At 48.4% G+C, this 16,788-nt stretch overlaps 9 protein-coding genes across 9 annotated transcripts; 4 read left to right on the top strand and 5 right to left on the bottom strand.

The window, feature by feature from the left end:
- Positions 1-933: 933 nt before the first annotated feature.
- N7473_010891 (uncharacterized protein) lies at positions 934-2,387 on the top strand (the record flags this gene model as incomplete). The annotated part of the gene is made up of 5 exons (XM_057156830.1): positions 934-1,110; positions 1,180-1,216; positions 1,268-1,799; positions 1,860-1,933; positions 1,993-2,387. The coding sequence occupies 5 exons, from the start codon at positions 934-936 to the stop codon at positions 2,385-2,387; spliced, it is 1,215 nt and encodes a 404-aa protein (XP_057005485.1).
- A 42-nt stretch (positions 2,388-2,429) lies between these two features.
- On the bottom strand, positions 2,430-4,300 carry N7473_010890 (putative MFS transporter; the record flags this gene model as incomplete). The annotated part of the gene is made up of 4 exons (XM_057156829.1): positions 2,430-2,600; positions 2,666-2,765; positions 2,834-3,198; positions 3,338-4,300. The coding sequence occupies 4 exons, from the start codon at positions 4,298-4,300 to the stop codon at positions 2,577-2,579; spliced, it is 1,452 nt and encodes a 483-aa protein (XP_057005484.1). The 3' UTR covers positions 2,430-2,576.
- A 1,033-nt stretch (positions 4,301-5,333) lies between these two features.
- N7473_010889 (uncharacterized protein) lies at positions 5,334-6,467 on the top strand (the record flags this gene model as incomplete). Its single annotated transcript, XM_057156828.1, has 1 exon — positions 5,334-6,467. One exon carries the CDS (start codon positions 5,334-5,336, stop codon positions 6,465-6,467), a length of 1,134 nt encoding a protein of 377 aa, XP_057005483.1.
- Positions 6,468-7,178: 711 nt separating this feature from the next.
- N7473_010888 (phosphotransferase enzyme family protein) lies at positions 7,179-7,531 on the bottom strand (the record flags this gene model as incomplete). Its single annotated transcript, XM_057156827.1, has 2 exons — positions 7,179-7,335; positions 7,371-7,531. 2 exons carry the CDS (start codon positions 7,529-7,531, stop codon positions 7,179-7,181), a joined length of 318 nt encoding a protein of 105 aa, XP_057005482.1.
- A 50-nt stretch (positions 7,532-7,581) lies between these two features.
- Positions 7,582-8,002, bottom strand: N7473_010887 (phosphotransferase enzyme family protein; the record flags this gene model as incomplete). Its single annotated transcript, XM_057156826.1, has 2 exons — positions 7,582-7,893; positions 7,949-8,002. 2 exons carry the CDS (start codon positions 8,000-8,002, stop codon positions 7,582-7,584), a joined length of 366 nt encoding a protein of 121 aa, XP_057005481.1.
- A 2,111-nt stretch (positions 8,003-10,113) lies between these two features.
- N7473_010886 (uncharacterized protein) lies at positions 10,114-10,936 on the top strand (the record flags this gene model as incomplete). The annotated part of the gene is made up of 2 exons (XM_057156825.1): positions 10,114-10,719; positions 10,784-10,936. The coding sequence occupies 2 exons, from the start codon at positions 10,114-10,116 to the stop codon at positions 10,934-10,936; spliced, it is 759 nt and encodes a 252-aa protein (XP_057005480.1).
- Positions 10,937-11,945: 1,009 nt separating this feature from the next.
- N7473_010885 (uncharacterized protein) lies at positions 11,946-13,022 on the bottom strand (the record flags this gene model as incomplete). Its single annotated transcript, XM_057156824.1, has 5 exons — positions 11,946-11,980; positions 12,036-12,203; positions 12,256-12,598; positions 12,655-12,759; positions 12,819-13,022. The coding sequence occupies 5 exons, from the start codon at positions 13,020-13,022 to the stop codon at positions 11,946-11,948; spliced, it is 855 nt and encodes a 284-aa protein (XP_057005479.1).
- A 579-nt stretch (positions 13,023-13,601) lies between these two features.
- Positions 13,602-14,887, bottom strand: N7473_010884 (arsenic resistance protein; the record flags this gene model as incomplete). Its single annotated transcript, XM_057156823.1, has 4 exons — positions 13,602-14,258; positions 14,316-14,402; positions 14,461-14,603; positions 14,656-14,887. 4 exons carry the CDS (start codon positions 14,885-14,887, stop codon positions 13,602-13,604), a joined length of 1,119 nt encoding a protein of 372 aa, XP_057005478.1.
- Positions 14,888-15,779: 892 nt separating this feature from the next.
- On the top strand, positions 15,780-16,193 carry N7473_010883 (arsenate reductase ArsC; the record flags this gene model as incomplete). The annotated part of the gene is made up of 1 exon (XM_057156822.1): positions 15,780-16,193. The coding sequence occupies one exon, from the start codon at positions 15,780-15,782 to the stop codon at positions 16,191-16,193; it is 414 nt and encodes a 137-aa protein (XP_057005477.1).
- Between the last annotated feature and the right edge of the window lie 595 nt (positions 16,194-16,788).

Here is a 16,788-nt window from a genome sequence, read left to right as displayed (position 1 = left end):
GTGCCCACAAGCCGACCCAGAAGGCAGATCTACCATCTGGGGAAATATCGGCACTTTGATCAGCACTTAAAAGCCGATGATTTCTATGGTTGTACCCACAACGACGAAAGGAAGTGCTCCCATTGGAATGGAAGCATTCTGGAAGGGGGGTCTAGTTGCCAAATCCGGTGGTGAGATCGGTGCAAAGCATACCGACTCCATAATGGCCGTTCTCGGTTTATGACTGTGCTTAGCGCTTGGCAAAGGCGCGGCTAGAGATAACTATCAAGTATCGTCATTCTATGACTGATTGACTGGTTCATTGGAGTTCGTGGAGCAATGAGATCGCCCATGCATGTCCTTGCCCCGCCGATCCGGGAACTGGGTCAACCTTATCGTGGGCACGCCAATCATGACCACCGGAAGAATTAGTCCTCCCCACCTTTGAACGGTCGGCCATGAGTCGATATCCATGGGAATGGAACTCTGTTCAAACCGGGCAGAGTGTAGCCATACACGTACACGTACGAGAGAGAGTGTGCGGAACCCGATATTCCACGTTTCAAATATTACACCAAAAGAGAGCCATCTTGAATAGCCGGATGGGGAGTCCCGGGCCGGGGAAGATAGCGGGGACTTAAGTTTCCCCATTTGTCAAGGCAGAGAGTTTGTCACTTCCAGAATTCGGGACGAATACGCAGGTGAATGTTCGGGTGTCCGGTCCCAACGGTCTTACACCTCGAATGATAGACTTTCCCTTGTTTTGTGGCGGCGAAGATCTTCCGAAGGTGTGAACTAGACTGCCACCACCACCGGGTGAAATAGAAGACCACATCCCTGGCCCCCATCGTTGTGGGAAAAAGAGGATTCTTCTGGTCAATGTTCAATCTGCAGTTTTACTCCGATGTGGAAGCCCGCTTGTGTTTCGATGGTGACTCGATCACTTAATTCATCATGGGCGAGGAACATCGCGCGAACTATAGTTCGCCGTCGGACGGAGGTTCGGCGCTGATTATTGTGAGCGTGGTGCTGTCGTTTGTGCAGATCGTCTTTGTTGCGGCGCGGTTTTATACGCGGTATATGCAGCGGATGAAATGTGGACTGGATGACTGGGTCATGCTATTTGCCTTGGTAAGGTGTTCCTCTGGTGATGTGATTCTGAGGCATATTGGATTTGGTGCTAATGACTTTTCCATTCAGGGTGGGAGCTTGGCAAAAGCAATCCTCTATATTGTCTGTAAGTAAACCTGTGTCTCGGCACAGAAAACGAGAGGCTGATCAAGTACAGTGGTCGAACTAGCAGGACTCGGCTATCATCTCAATCAACTAAGCCAACCAAAAGAGAAAGTAGCCCTCGTCCGAAAGGTATCATCATCTCTCTTCTCCCAAAAACCGTCTCCCCCTCTCTATCTATCTATCGCATTCCTAACACTCAATCAGTTCTTCTTCGTCCTAGAACTCCTCGACTTCCCCCTCTGCATCACCCCCGCCAAAATCTCCCTTCTCCTCTTCTACGTGCGAATCTTTTGCATCCGCAAATTCCAGATCCTCGTCTACATTGTAGGATCTCTCGTCCTAGCCATCGGCATCACCGTCTTCTTCCAAACCATCTTCCAATGCTCACCCATTTCTTATGGCTGGGACCAGAGCGTTGGGCCGGGCACTTGCATTGACCAGACCATTTTCTACCGGTACATCTCCTCGTTCAACGTCTTGACTGGCATTTTGATACTCGCTCTGCCACTGCCATTGGTGTGGAAGCTTCAGGCTCCCAAGGCGCAGAAGATTGCCCTGACTGCGGTTTTTCTGTTGGGTGGACTGTAAGTATTCCTTCTTTCAAACAAGACGATTTATGGTATGGATGCTGATTGATGGAATAGTGGAACAGTGGCAAGCATCCTCCGCATGGTGATTTACATGCTGAATGACTCCACAACACTAAGTGATGTTACCTGTACGATCCCCATCTCCCGCCAAATCCCACAAGTTGGCCAATGCTAACGTCTCAAACAGGGTTTTCCGTCAAACTAGGCATCCTCACCGTCGTCGAAGGCGCAGTCATAATAATCGCCTCCTGCCTCGTAACAATCTGGCCCCTAGTAATCCGGCTCACCCCGCAACGCCTCCTATCCGCACTATCCGGTTCTTCCCCCACCACACCCAGGGACCACGAACACCATCAGTGCTGGTACATGCGCACACGCCGTCCATCAAAAAGCGAAGCCGCCCTCACAAATTCTAGAGCTATTAGTACACCGCGAGACCAGGGGAGTGCCTCTTGGTATAGCTCGCACTCGTCGTTTGAGCATTTGGAAGATCAGCGGTGGTGGAGTTATGAGGAGGGGGATGAGATTAGGCCGTGCGGGACTACGCTTGAGTCACATAGAGCAAAAGTTGAGAGTGTTTAATGATAGATTTTTGATTAGTTCAGCAGTGGTATCTGATTGATTGCTATATTGGAGATAAGATATGTAGCCCTGAAACAAAGCCCCGCGGGGCAAACGCAAACGCAAATGCAAAATGCTTCTCTCGTGACTCATACATCAACGGCCAGTTTATCATTGACTGGACCGTTGGGAGGAAGGGATCGACCACCTCTAGTAGGTGTATCGGAAGCCAGCCTGGAATAAGGAGTTAGTATGGTGACTTCCAGGACCTTATACCGAGTAACCAAGACAAGACTTACCACGTGCTGGATGACTCTTTCGCAGCGTTTCTGCTGCTGGTTTGCCCTGTAGAAATACAGGGTGAATACCCCGACGATCAAAATCAGCAGGACTTGAGATCTAGTATTCCCAATTGGTCAGTATATAACTTCCACAACATTCCCAAGGACAACTTAAAATGCACTTACCCGACTGACACCCATACCGCCGTCTGGTACAGCGGGGCCTCTACCTGCCGGACAATGTAGCTGCCCACGACACCCCCCAGCCCATTGAACGCGGTGACCGTTGCGGCTGTAACGGCCCGCTTCCACTGGCCAACAATATTGTTGGCTTGGTAAGCGTTCAACGCCGCCCAATTGGAGACGTAGGCACCGGTTGCGATGAACGTGCCGATGTATCGGGCGGTCACCTGGGTGGACTGGGGCAGTCCGAACATGAGGAAGCCGACAATAATGCAAAGGGCGTTGAAGGTGATGAAGGGCCCTCGTAGGCGCAATTTGTCGGCAGTCAAAGAGGTCACGATGACCGGGATTGCGGCGTAGTAGTAAGGCTATAGAAATGGAAAGTATGTTAGCGGCTTCGATTTCATGTTATCCAGGCAATCGACGAGGCAAGCGGACGACATCATCGTGGATGATGTTCAGGACGGGGGCAGAACTCTAATTCAACTTCCAACGTTTGACACTCACCGGAACTGACAACAAGATCGCCTGATTCGCAGTAAACCCCATGCCCCCTTCGAGGATAATTGGCAGGAAATATGACAGGCCCGTCGACACCAGATTCAGCAGGAAGAACATGCACGCGAAGCCATAGATCTTCACATCTTTGAGGCAGTCGAAAATCCGAGCCCAGGTGAACGGCTCTGGCTGAAGATCCGCACGATCATCCTGGATTCGTGCCGCGGCAATCTGAGACTCTCGCAGAGATAGAAACTTGAAGCTGTGCGCCGAATCCTCCGGAAAGTCGACCATCCACCAATAGGTGGCGATACCCAGAACACAAGTGATCAAGCCCTGTACCAGATACATCCAGCGCCATCCAGCAAGCCCCGCCTTCCCATCCAGATGGTTGAGACCGAAATTGATCAAGGTGCCTGTGGCCAGGACCGTAACTTCACCCGCCTGCAGAAACGCGAATCGGAGCTGCTGCTCACTACGCAGATACCACGTGCTGATGAGGTATGTCAAACCCGGGTAAATGCCCGACATGGCAATACCCAGCAGCACACGAAGGGCAATCATCTGGCGCGCAGTATGAATAAAAGCAGTGCAGAGAGTCAACAGACCGAAGACGAAAGTGATGGATGCGAACCACACACGAGGACCGAAGAGACGCACAGCCAGGGTGCAAGGCAACTGGAAGATGACACCAGCAATGGTGAAGATGAAAATGGCCACTGAGAACCGCGAGCCCTGGTCCAGATCCAGATCGGTCAGCATGCTGGTGACAGCAGCTGAAGACAGGATGCCCGAGTCCAGGAGGTTGAGACTACACAGCAGGCCGGCGATGGTGCAGAGACGCCAGTCGACTTTGCGACGCAGGCGTTGCTCGATCTCGGCCCAGTCTCGGTCCACTTCTTGACGCATGGATGGGGACCTGGTGACGGGATTGGTGCCCCGCATCACAGGGTCGACAGGGAGGTCCGCCATTTGATGAGCGGGTCGGAGTGATCGTGAGGATGTGTGAGGGATTGAGTTTATGGTGAGGTTCTTGATGGGACGGTGTTGAAAACGATGAAGAATGATGGGTTGGAGGTGTTGGTATTGGGAGGTTTCACAGGAAGATGCGGTGAGTTTTCTGGAGGCTCGTATTTGAGGAAGCGACGCGACTACGCTAGCTATTGTGGTCCTCTGTTGTTGTTTTCGCTCTTACCTGCCTGTGAGCCAAGCGAAGCTATTCGAACCGGGCCGAAAGCTTGCCGATTTTATCTCTGTGGGCTCCTGCAGGTCAGATTCTGTGGCCAATGAAGGCCAACTGATCTGCTATCTCCCTGAAAAAACATCACTTTTCTCTCATTTTGTGTTCATTTCATAGGGGTTTCTTAGAATTGAAGAGAATTTATGTGTATAGCTGATTGTGCTGGGTTTCTATTGTTGAGGGAGTGATGTTAGATCAGATAGCAAAATTTGATACATCGAATCCGTTTATAGAAAGACCATAACACACAAACAGGATATATTGTTACAAGCTTTTCAGGGCCACATGGGACCACATGGGTTAGGGTGACATTCCAACCTGGTAGAATGTAACGCTCCTAAGGAACAAAGCAGGATACTCGAAAAGGAGAAATGTCAACTCCACCTTCAATATAGTATACAAACATGATCTCTCTCCACCAACTCAAACTCATCAGCTTTATCGGAAAAGAATCAACTACCATTATGATTGGTGCAAGGAGCTCTTCATGTACAGACCCCCCCCCCTCCCGGCTAAGCTTTGTCCCTTTTGTCCTTTTGTAGGGAGCTTAGGTAAGTCACACCCGCTCGGAACTGCCCCACGTCTTCGGGCGAATGGAGACTGCAATCCACTTTTGGGTCATTTGGGATCAGAGCTTCCACGGGTCTGGGGAGAAAATCAAAATGGCCTGCTCTCTGTGACCTCCTCTCTCCCCCTTCTACTAATACCCTCTTCGACATACTCTCACACTCTCTATTCTATCTCTCACTACCACCTCCTCCGATCATGGTCGAACTCATCAACCCTCCAGAACCACGGATTCTCCTCCCACCACTTCTTGCCTGCCTCCCCACAGCTTTTGTCTCCCCTCGCCCACCGCCAGCTCTGCTCCCCCTCCTCTCCCCTATTCTCCGCCAGCGTATCCAAATCCTCACCTCAGTATCTGCCTCTTCCTCAGACTCCTGGCTCCGCCTTCTCTGCTGGGACACCACCAAAGCCGAGCGGCTGCAGAGCATCGTCGACGATGCGACCTTTGAGCCGCACCCAGTCTCTGGCGAGATCGAACTTCCGACCGAAATCCCCGTTACATACAAGCGTATCGATGATGAGACTCTCCGTGCTCAGGTGCTCCTGCCCGAGTACAGCTTGACCGTCGTTTATCTCTGGTGTCCGGACGACGAGCAGGGCGGTGGCCGCGGATGGCGTGTGGCGGAACTACTTCCGCGCGAGGGTCCCGCCGAGGACGAGAGCTCGTGGGCATCCTCGATCGGCGAGGCCAATGACCAGGCCAAGGAGAAGCTTCTAGCGGATGCGTTGGACGACCGAGTCCAGGCTCAGCCTGCGGACAACGCTGCGGCCGAGGACGATGACGATGACGACGATTACTGGGCGCAGTATGATGCTACGCCGGGTAACAAGACCCCCGCGCCGCGAGCAGGCTCTTCAAACCAACAGCCTTCGGGTCTGTCCGAAGCATCGTACTTCTCACAGTACGGTAATGTCCAACCTGCCATGGACAGCCATGACCCGGAAGAAGAGCAACCCGAGGTTGGGCCTTCCTCGCTGAACGGCGATATGCTGGCAAGCTTGCTGCGACGTCAGGTCAATGGCTTGGACGATGGCTCAATCCCGCGGACAAACGGGTATGCAGCCGGCGAAATGCCCAGTGACTCAGCTGCCCGCTCCCTCAGCCACCCACGCCCAGCATCCGCCTCATCTGGTAGCTCCGACGCCGTGGCCAAGCTGGAGCAGGAAGCCGAAAGTCAAAGCACATACGAAGTCGGCGTGAAGCAGCACATCGGTACAAGCATCAAAAGCCTCTTCCGCCTCGCCAAGGCGACAGGAATGTCGCGGGTCGAGTTCCAAAGCATGGTGCGGACAGAGTTAGAGCTCTTGGATGTGACGGACGTGGATGATTGAGAACGTGATTTGTTTTTTTCTTGCATCTTCTTGCGGTGATACCCATGAGCCCATGAGATTTAGCTTTGGATGAGATGAAATGAGATCGGATGAGATGGGGAATGGAATGATTGTATAGTGATCTGAGAACTTGGAACAGATATCAGCCATAGATTGACGCATGCTTGCATACGCATTTGGGGGGTTGGGTGCATTGTTATCTTGTCTTTTCTTTTTGTTTCCCTTGTGATCACTTTTCTTTGTTACTTGGTCTCTAGTTTCGAGGCATTTTGGCTAACCTGGTTTGCTGGTTGATATGTCATGCATAGTGGAATTTTAGGTATATTACATATTTTCATAATGCTGTTTCTGCTCCTCATTCAGTAGAATTCCTTGTCGGCGGCTAGCAATTCTCCAGGCTCTCCTGTTCCGAGCACCGAAAGCCGCCGACCCGATTAGGTTAGGGACCTAACGCAGGGGCCGCACTTACCCAGGCGCTGGGCCCACCCACCCAAGGATCGATGCTTCCTCATCCAGCACATATGAGACCTGTTTCCTCTCAATCAATGCCTGTACATACTCTCCAGTTCAATGCTCGCCTTTGGTCATCTGTATCGCTGAAACCTCATCAACTCGTTTTCAATTTTCGAAGAAGGACGCCCACAAATTCCTCACACTCATCTAGGGATGGCGCTCAAGCTATAGTTCTCCGACCTATAGATCTCGTGATACTTAAAGATCAACTAGTTCATCAATGCTATAATGAGATTCTAATATGCCCTCAGTTGCCTCGCGCATTTTCTTTTCAACAAAGGGTTCATTGTTGAGACACTCTTCAGCACTCAGCAGACATAATCGATCCTCCATCGTTGTAAAAGGGCCAAAAAACCTCGATTGAGAAATTTCCAGTAAATCTCATCGAACATAGAACTATGCCGTAAAGCAAGGCAAATCCAAAATAATCCAGTCTCGAATGAGTTCGTTATACTAAGTGAAAGACGCTGAGATTGTGACAAGGATCCGCCTTTGATTTTGCTGTTCTCGCAATCCTGAAGGACATCCTGGAAAAAGCGAAATCTTGGCATAAAACGGTCTATAAATTAATCAAGATCAACCTTCCAGTCCTCTGGATGCTCTACAAGAGCCACCAAGGAGCAGCGTATGTGAACTCAACCGGGGCGGCGTAGGCAAACTCCCAGTCAACTACCCCGTTGATAACAAGTCTTGATAGATCTATAAGGACATTGCTGGGCAAAAGATCGTCGCAATAGAGTCTAAAAGGCCCATTGTAGTGCTCCTTAGCTATCTCCCTCGAGAGTTTGCGAAAAAGACAGCGTGCAATGTATTTTTTTCCGGCAGTCGATTTCATCTGTGACTGCGTCGTTCCGCTGAAGCTCAAGGTGGTAAAGTGCTGTTCCCGAAAGCCATTGAGTGGAATATTGGAGAACTGAGCAAGCGGTTTATATTGAAAGTAAAAGGACGCTTTGAGACAGTCCAATCACCGGACGAGTCTTTTCGAATAGCTCCAATATAAGGGAATTCAGGCTTCGAAACATGATTAGTAAATCGAATCAGCGTATTATTATGGTGAGAATCCAGCTCGGCATTAGCTTTAGCGTAAAGGTTGCATCAATGCTATAGTGGGGTTCCATAACTTACCAAGCCCTGACAAATTTTCAGAATAGGTATCTAATCCATCACGAGTTCAGCGATACAGACCAAATCATAGTGCAAATTTCCGAGGGGGCAGCAGCGTTACCCTGAACTAGCGAGTGGGTCGTTTGGTTGGTTATGTTAGTCTGATTTACTACTTCACGGATGTGGATTGCTGCTTGAGTTCGGAGCGAGTGCTGAAGCCGCCAGTCGGGCTTTATTCATTGCAGTCAACCGCGAAAAGTCAGCCGAGTTTCGGCTGCTCGTTGAGCATGGCGCAGATATACATTTCCGCGGCAAGAATATATCTGTCTTCAAGCGTGCTCTTGAATCTTCTCGTGAGGAGATTCGAAACGCCATTCTTGAACGAGGGATTACTCAAGAGACGCCAGACCCAGCAGCCTCCAAGTCTCGGACCGGGAATACAGACAACTCATAGACGGAGAGGAGCGACTTTGTTTTTCAGAGAATCAACTCTATTACTTTGCACACAGGACGCCCACAAGCGGATTACGTTAACAATTTCCCGGCATTTGGTGCGAAATAAAGGGGGCTGCACCCTTGGGACCTGATTTCTTAAACTTCCCTTCCGACGTTCACACGCCTATCTTGATTTAATGGAAACCAGCAACCAAAAGTTCCATTTCTTGTCTCAGCTACCTGCGGAAGCCATCTGGCGTGAATGTCTCCTAAACCGCGTTGTGGAAATAGACTATCCATGGGAAGAGGGCGTCGTCTGGGGTCCTTATTCGCTATGCAAGCTGCGGCAAACGACCATTATCAACAGACGTCCGCCAGTGATCAGCCGTGTATGCCGTGAATCGCGCTATATCGCGTCTAAGTTTAATACTAGCTATGATCGTGAAAAGGGCTCGCCTTCTCTGGAGGCGCCTCCGGATGCGCAGTGGAACTCTGATCTCCAACTTGAAAAATCATGGATCGACCCCTCTCGAGACATCATTCACTTAAATTGGACTTCGTACTACACGGCTGGATATTTTGGCGACGGAAGTGCCCTCGATTTTCTAGCTTGGAGAGCGGTCCAGGCCTCCGGGGGCTCTTTTATGTTTGATATCTTGATCATACATTCGATGGAGATATCGATGTAGAAGAGAGGATTGGGGCCCTCCAGAAATTGCAAAATGGAGTCGTCATGATGCACCTTATCGCAGTGCATACCACGTTCGAGACTGCGGCGAAAACGGGCTTGTATGGACCTCTCGGTGATGCCTGTATTCAGCTTGTCTCTGTATCCGACGAAGCGAGACTAAATGCTTTCCTCGATTTTGCAGAGAAATGTGAATCTAAAGCTGACAGATTCATTGCTAAAAAGCAGGCCTTCCACAGAGAGTCTCCGGAGTCGATGACGAGAAGACTAAACCACAAGCTCGGGGAGACCTTTGGGGCTGAAGCTGGTCAGAAATTACCTCCTTTGAGTCCCGGCAATCATATTCAGATTCTGCCCCCAATGGTGCACCCATTCATTCCTTCCGAAGTTCACGAAGGGCCCAAGATGTTGCCAATGAGGATGTTGGACGACTTAGAAATAACAAGATACTATTTTAATCAGATAGGGTGTAATCGAGAGCGACAGCGAGGGTAACTACGAAAAATGCCTGCAGTACATACCACACTATGGTAGGAAATCAGGTGTAGAAAACAGGAATAAGCTCTACTTACATGTCAACTATAAACAAAAATCTTTCAAAACTGCTAAGACTCATACGTGCAGGCTGAATAAGCCCATTATCCTGCCAAAATAGGATTTGATGACCTAATTAAGCTTTCTCGGGCTCGAAACTGAGCGTAGTCAGAAAATCGGCACTAATTTTGCCGACCACACCTAGCGAATTTGTGAGTCAATACGTAGCAACAACACGCATCGTTGGTTTTCCGCATTCTCAATTGAAAAGGGACCAATTCCCAACACGCGTTGTACAAATTACAGTATCTCTCTTCGCAAAACATCGAAATTTTCCTTCCAGTCATCCTGAATCTGGCCTTTGCTTACAGCATGACCGACAACGCAGCAAATGAGGGATTTTCGGCTGCGCACAAAGTCCTCTCTACTCCACTACTCCTAGAACGGATCTTTACATGGATCTATGAGGATGTTTATGGCTCCTGGCCAGTTCCCGAACGGCCTCAAAAGCCCCGAGATGAGGACGAAGAATACAATTCTAGCGACTACATCGAAAGAGGTGGGGTCCTGGCTCGCTGCGCTTTGGTCAGCAAACAGTGGTTCTACGAAGCCACCCGAATCCTATGGCGGGACTGGGAAGACAAAATCTTTTTGCGTCCTAAGTTCGTAGAAACCTTTACGAAGATGGAGCCGACGCGCCCACAGCTTTATGCAGATATGATTCATCATGCTGAACTAGCCGTTGTTGAAAATCCTGAGCTATTTTACACTGTCCAAACTACCTTCACGGACATAACATTTTCAAACCTCAAGAGCCTCTATCTTTATGTACCTGGAGATGGTAGTGACAGGGCAGAGATTCCTATCTTCCACGCTCCACAATTAACGAAGCTTTCCTTTGATCCACAGTATGACTGGCTTCCAGTTAGCTACTCTGTACAACAGGATGAATGGAAGGTGATTTTTGACCTTATCACGGTGCGTTGTGGATACTTGTTCTTCATATTGTCAAGTCTCGCTACTAAATAACAGAATATTGCAGGATCGCTTTCCCGATCTTGAGAGTATTAAGTTCGAGGATTCAGCCAAGGTTTGGCCTGGCGAGCTTCAGAAACTCAAGGATCGGCTTCCCCGTCTTAAACATCTGGATGCACAGAGTGTGGTGGAGAGTACAAGGAAAGGACGTGACGCTTGAAACCTTTGACAGGCCCGGAAAATTTTCATCTCCTTGCATATTCCATAGGCCATTCAAGAATATATGGCCTTGCCAAGGCTACTTTACCCACTTATATACCATTTTGAATTATCCATGGTCATAGACTCCTTATTACTGTAACTAAGCATAAATTGGTCAATGTCGAATGACAGAGTAATAAGGGCTTAGAACGACTCCTCTTTGGTGTTCAAGATCGAAGGCATTACTGGGCACCACCGGGCAATCGAGCCGCATATTATTACAGGGCTCAAATCCATGAAGCCCGTCCAAGAAATCTCCCACAGAAGAGGCAAGTCAATTATGGCAAACAGAGGTTATGACCATGATTAAGGTCAAACAATCAACTTCCCCCCTCCGATGGCCTAGTTGGTATCCACCACAAATTGGGGAACCATAGTTGTGCCCTGGAGGAGTGGGCAAACAAACAGAGAAGAAAAGAATACTGGGCCAGTGTTAACGCTTTGAGCTCCACGGACGGCCGGGTACACCCCTAGGCAGGGGGGAGTTCATTTTTTTGGAGATTTTTAGCAATATTGTTTGTAAAATAGAAATATATCCTAGGCTAATACCTAGTAAGTATTAATGCTATTTCTTTCATAGCCTCTTTAACGGTGTTAGGCGTGTAAAGGGGGTGTGGACTGGCGATGTTCTTCGGTGTCCTGGGGTCACGATTCAGTAACAGGGCGAAGTATATAGGGGAGGAGAGGGTCATCGGTTCGATTCATGGCGGTGGAGAATTTATTCAGTCTGATCTTTGGGAAATTTTACGTATAGCCAGCTGGAGACTATCTCACGGCCTAGCAAATATTGCCCCCGCCATCCCGATTGTTGGCTGAAAAAGTTATCCGGCATGTATTGGTCATTGTGCTCGATGATCAGATGGGAATCGAGGTGGTTGTGTTGTATTTCTTTTTCCTTAATTTTCGCTTTCAAAAGTCGACTCCAATCTGAGTGTTTAATTGACTTCAAGTATTGTTCTCAAGCGATATCAGACGGGCTTCACAGCAAAGATCTTAAATGAGCCTTGGGTCTGATTAGTATCGTAGCTTATGTTCAAATTTGTTACGTTGTAGCTTACCAGTCCAAACATTGAAATCGACGTTTGGCAATCCCTTGACCTCTCTCGATTCAGTAACGGTTGTAGTAGCACAACATGACCTTTTTGCCGGCGCCTCGTTACTATCTTCTTTCTGCCACATCTCCTTGTACATGTTGAGGTCACTGTTGGTATTGACAATCAAGACGTCTTTATCCGAGAAATTAGCAGGTGGGCAACGTAAAAGATACAGTACTGTTACCTTGAAATCCTGCTTCCTTGAGATATCGTTCATAATCCCCAACCTGGCTAGCCCCCGCGATACAGCCAACATATAGGGAGAGGTCTTGTCTTATTTCGAGCGGAAGCTCTTGCTTTGCTAAGATATCACTGATTGCAGCTCTACCTCCCGGCTTCAGTAGACGAAATATCTCTTGAAATACAAGATGTTTCTCAGGTTCTGGCACTAGGTTTATCACACAGTTGCTGATGATGCAGTCAACCGTAGATGATGGTAGCGGGATAGATGTGATGAATGCTTCGATAAACGATGCATTTGAGGCTCCAGCATTTTTCGCATTCCGACGGGCCAATTCCAGCATGTCCTGCTGCTGTTTTAGGACGAAGGTACACCCAGATCCGCAGACTGAATTGGACTTACCTTCGTCATGTCGATACCAATAGCCCTCCCTTCGGGCCCAACTTTCTTCGCGGCGAGTAAAATATCGATACCTCCACCACTACCCAGATCAACGACTGTCTCACCCTATTTGGTAATGGTAAGACGATGCCACTACTCAGGACTCGGGATTTTCTGTAACTTACCAGACTGATATTAGCCGTCGCTAATGGATTCCCACAACTAACACCTAGGTTCGCATTTTCGGGTAGAGAGCGTAAATCGTCCGGGTCATATCCAAATGCCGTTGCCACTTTTCTTTCATAATCCCTCTGTTCATTCAACTCCGTCTGATTTGCAACACTTGCATATCGTTGCTGCACAGATCGATATGTATCTTCAGAGTTCATCGCGCGGAAATGTGTTCTGTAGCACTGGATCGGGTAAATTTGGTGTACAAAGCAAGGATGGAAATGGATGATTTCGCTGAATGAGGGAAAGAGAGGTCGTTCGAGATGGTTTGAGAGGTCCAAGTTTATGTTATGTACTCTTCGGATCAATAACTTGGCGAGTCCGCATCTGCGGGGTAGGGGCTGTGACCCGCCGATTATACACCACGGAATCTTGGCAAGTGACCGACCTATCCTGACAGTGATATGACAGTCATAGAGTTCATTCTAGATCAAAGGCTGTAGTATTAACTTGGCGGGCAACATATGGTATACCGTAGGCGAGGGAATGTTAGTTCAGACTAGATAGGAGACAGAGTTTCATAACCCTAACACCCTAACAGAAAATGGCTTGATAAGGGACGAATAGTCTAGAACGCCCATGTAAGATGAGATTTTCAATGCAATTTGTCGCTAACTACAAGGCTTGATCGCAATAAACGCTTGTCTCATCACATGCAAGATAAGTATCGATAGGCCGTTATTTAAAAAAGTATGCAGGAAATTCACAAGCCAAAAGTCCTCGTCTTCAATATGATCTCAATCCTTCCAACCGAGCCTCTTGCCTATAAATCTGGCAACATAAACAAGGCCAAGTAGTACCGGAACCTCGATCAACGGGCCCACAGTAGAAGCAAGAGCTTGATTGCTGTCAGCACCAAATGTTGCGACAGCGACAGCAATTGCCAGCTCGAAGTTGTTGCTGGCAGCGGTGAAACTCTGCGTTGCAGCCAACTTGTACCCAAAGCCGAGCTTGTAAGCCACCAGGAGAGTGACGAAGAAGACGATGATGAAATAAACAATCAGTGGAGCCGCCACTCGGATCACGGATACAATCTGATGCACCACTTGGCGACCCTGAGATGCGAACAGCACGAGAATAGTGAAGAGCAGCCCGAGAAGTGATAGCGGACTAATATACCTAACGAAAACATGGTCGTACCACCGGGGGCTAGCAATCTTCCGAAGAGTCATTCGTGTGAGAATTGCCGCACCCAGGGGGATGCCCAGGAACACTGCCACGCTTTTGGCGGCGGTGGAGTAGGATAATGTGACCGTGTCGTCCGAGTCACTGATGACATTGATGAAGAACACAGCCAACGGAGCAAAGAGGACCATTTGTAGGATCGAGTTGATGGCGACGAGAATAGCGCAGTACTCGTTGTCACCGCCGGCGAGGCCAGTCCAAATGAGAACCTAATCGTAATGTGATGTCAGTTGTATTCAAGGATGAAATGAATTTTTGTCTCTTACCATAGCAATACATCTGGCCAGTCCAACGAGAATCAAGCCTTCCCGAAGTTCTGGTTGATCGGGTAGGAAAGCCCATGCCAGTCCCAGCTAGAAACGTAATGTTAGCAAGGATCGTTAAGACCAGTGAAGAGGCTCTATGTCATACCATCAAGAAAGGAGCAATGATCCAGTTCACAAAGATACTGAATGCAATCTGAACCCAAATTGCCCGCTGCTTGAAGATGTGGTGTAAAGATTCGTATCGCACTTTGCAAAGGATAGGGTACATCATGACGAGGAGACCGATGGCTTGGAAAGGTCAGTTCATGTCTGTATCTCCGGAAATATGAATAGCACATACCGATTGGGATAGAAACCCCCACGAACTTTCCTTTTTGAAGAGCTGGCCCTGTGTTTTCCACAAAGTTGCCCAAAATGATGCCGATGGCCATGGCAAGGAAGATCCAGACAGCTAGGAACCGGTCTAGCCATCCGAGACCCTTGAAAGCCGATTGCTGGGACGGAGACTCTTCATGTTCATGACCCATTTGCTTCTCAATATCCTTTATAGAAGGAGTCGGCGGCTGATCCATCGGTGTTGGATCGACAGATTGCGAATCTGCAGTTGCCTTTGGGGGCAAATCTGCCTGAGAAGTTGAGACGGCCATCTCAGGAACTAGCCGATCGATCGCGCTTCAAGAGCTTTTAAAGGGCAAATGTATTGGGTTGAGGGAGAACCAAAAACAAAGAGTATATCAAAATCTTCACAGACAAAAAAGAACCGTCTATAAAATATGTAGAAACTGGAGTATTCAAAGGTAGAAATTATACATTATTCCTGGTGTATTAGATGTGGGGCAGCCACAGCCAATAAAATTTGGCGAATGACACTCTGTTCATTCTAACCAATCACAGCCAAGTAGTGACCAACTGTCAATGCTCACAGTTCGTGTTTTTCAGCGGTAGAAAGGCAGTGTCTCCTTTTCCAAATCTTAACCAGTCATGATCTCGAAGTGACATGTTTTCATGCAAAGCTTACTTCGGACGTGTCGTATCAGAATATCCTCACGACAGGATCCATCAGCGAACGTATCTGAAGCTGGCCCATGCCAACCTTGAAGCTCTTGCCACAGATCTAATCAGATAAATTACTTGAATGACTCTAAAGCATTTTATGTCTGGAAGCATCAGCTCTGGCCGGGTATGCCATGTGTAAGAGCTTTCACCGATTCAGGAACAGTCTTGTCTGACATTTTTTTGTAAATTGCGGGACATATCCACCTCGAAAAGAAAGTTCGAGACCGACAGGTTATCCGCCTGATTTGGTAGCTCAAACGTGGTATCTAGAGTTTAAGAATCGTAGCTTTGTCCCTCGTGTGGATAGTACCAGATCGATCTTTTCCTCTACCACTCTTCACTCAGCTCTTCTTGTCGCACCCAACCAAGGAACTACCTTTCCCTAAACAAACACTCGATAAGCACACCATGGCTTCCAAACCTAGCGTCTTATTTGTCTGCATTCATAATGCTGGTCGGTCCCAAATGGCTGCGGGGTATCTCAATCACCTTGCCGGAGACAATGTTGAAGTCCGCTCTGCGGGGTCCGCCCCCGTCGACTCCGTCAACCCTAATGTTATTGAAGCCATGCTTGAAGAAGGCATCGACCTGCGCAGCCAAAAGCCCAAGGTTTTGACAACCGAGGCAGTTCAACTCAGCGATGTTGTCATCACGATGGGTTGTGGCGACGTCTGCCCTTTCTTCCCGGGCAAGCGATACCTGGACTGGCAGCTGAACGACCCCGCTGGTCAAGGCATAGATGCGATCCGACCCATCCGTGATGAAATTCGTCAACGTATCGAGGGTCTCATTGAAGAGCTCAAGTCCGAAAAAGCTGTTTGATTGGTCGATCATCATATCAAAGTGCAGGAGGGTTGAGAATTCGCCTCATCGGGCTTGAAACATGGGTTGCGCGATTACATAGATAGCGAAGGTTGATTGATCACTTGGCTAATTTTATGATTCGGAAATGATTTAATGACTAGAAACAACCAGCTTCAGAAACATAATCAGGGGAGACACGGTACATTCAAAAACTGTAGAAAGACATTCTGCGTCATTCTACAGACGGCGCTTAACTACGCAGAGATTCTCCAGGTTTTTGCCCGAAACTATACAAACCATTCTCCTATTCATGAATGTTGCTCTAATTTTTACCAATGGTTTTCCAAATTACTGACACGGTTACTGTGTCCTTAACTAGACCCTTATGTGGGCGATTATCGCTGACGATGCCATCGTATTCACGTTACACCTTACAACTGTGACCCAAATACTGCCATACGAGTAGAGATATTATCTGGAACAACGGCCTTTGGCTCATTAGTTAGATAAAATCTGTCGTGATTTAAGAAACCCTGGTGGCTATCATAAGCCTTCGTTCTACGTATGGTAGGTAGGGAAAGCCAATTTAGGAATCTTTCTTCAAAATAGTTCA

The sequence above is a fragment of the Penicillium subrubescens genome (assembly GCF_028828155.1).
Source record: "Penicillium subrubescens strain IBT 31985 chromosome Unknown utg000007l_segment0_segment0, whole genome shotgun sequence".
In the NCBI taxonomy this organism is placed as follows: Eukaryota; Fungi; Ascomycota; class Eurotiomycetes; order Eurotiales; family Aspergillaceae; genus Penicillium; species Penicillium subrubescens.
Note: the sequence above shows the minus strand (reverse complement) of the source record. Positions and strands in the feature narration are given on the sequence as shown.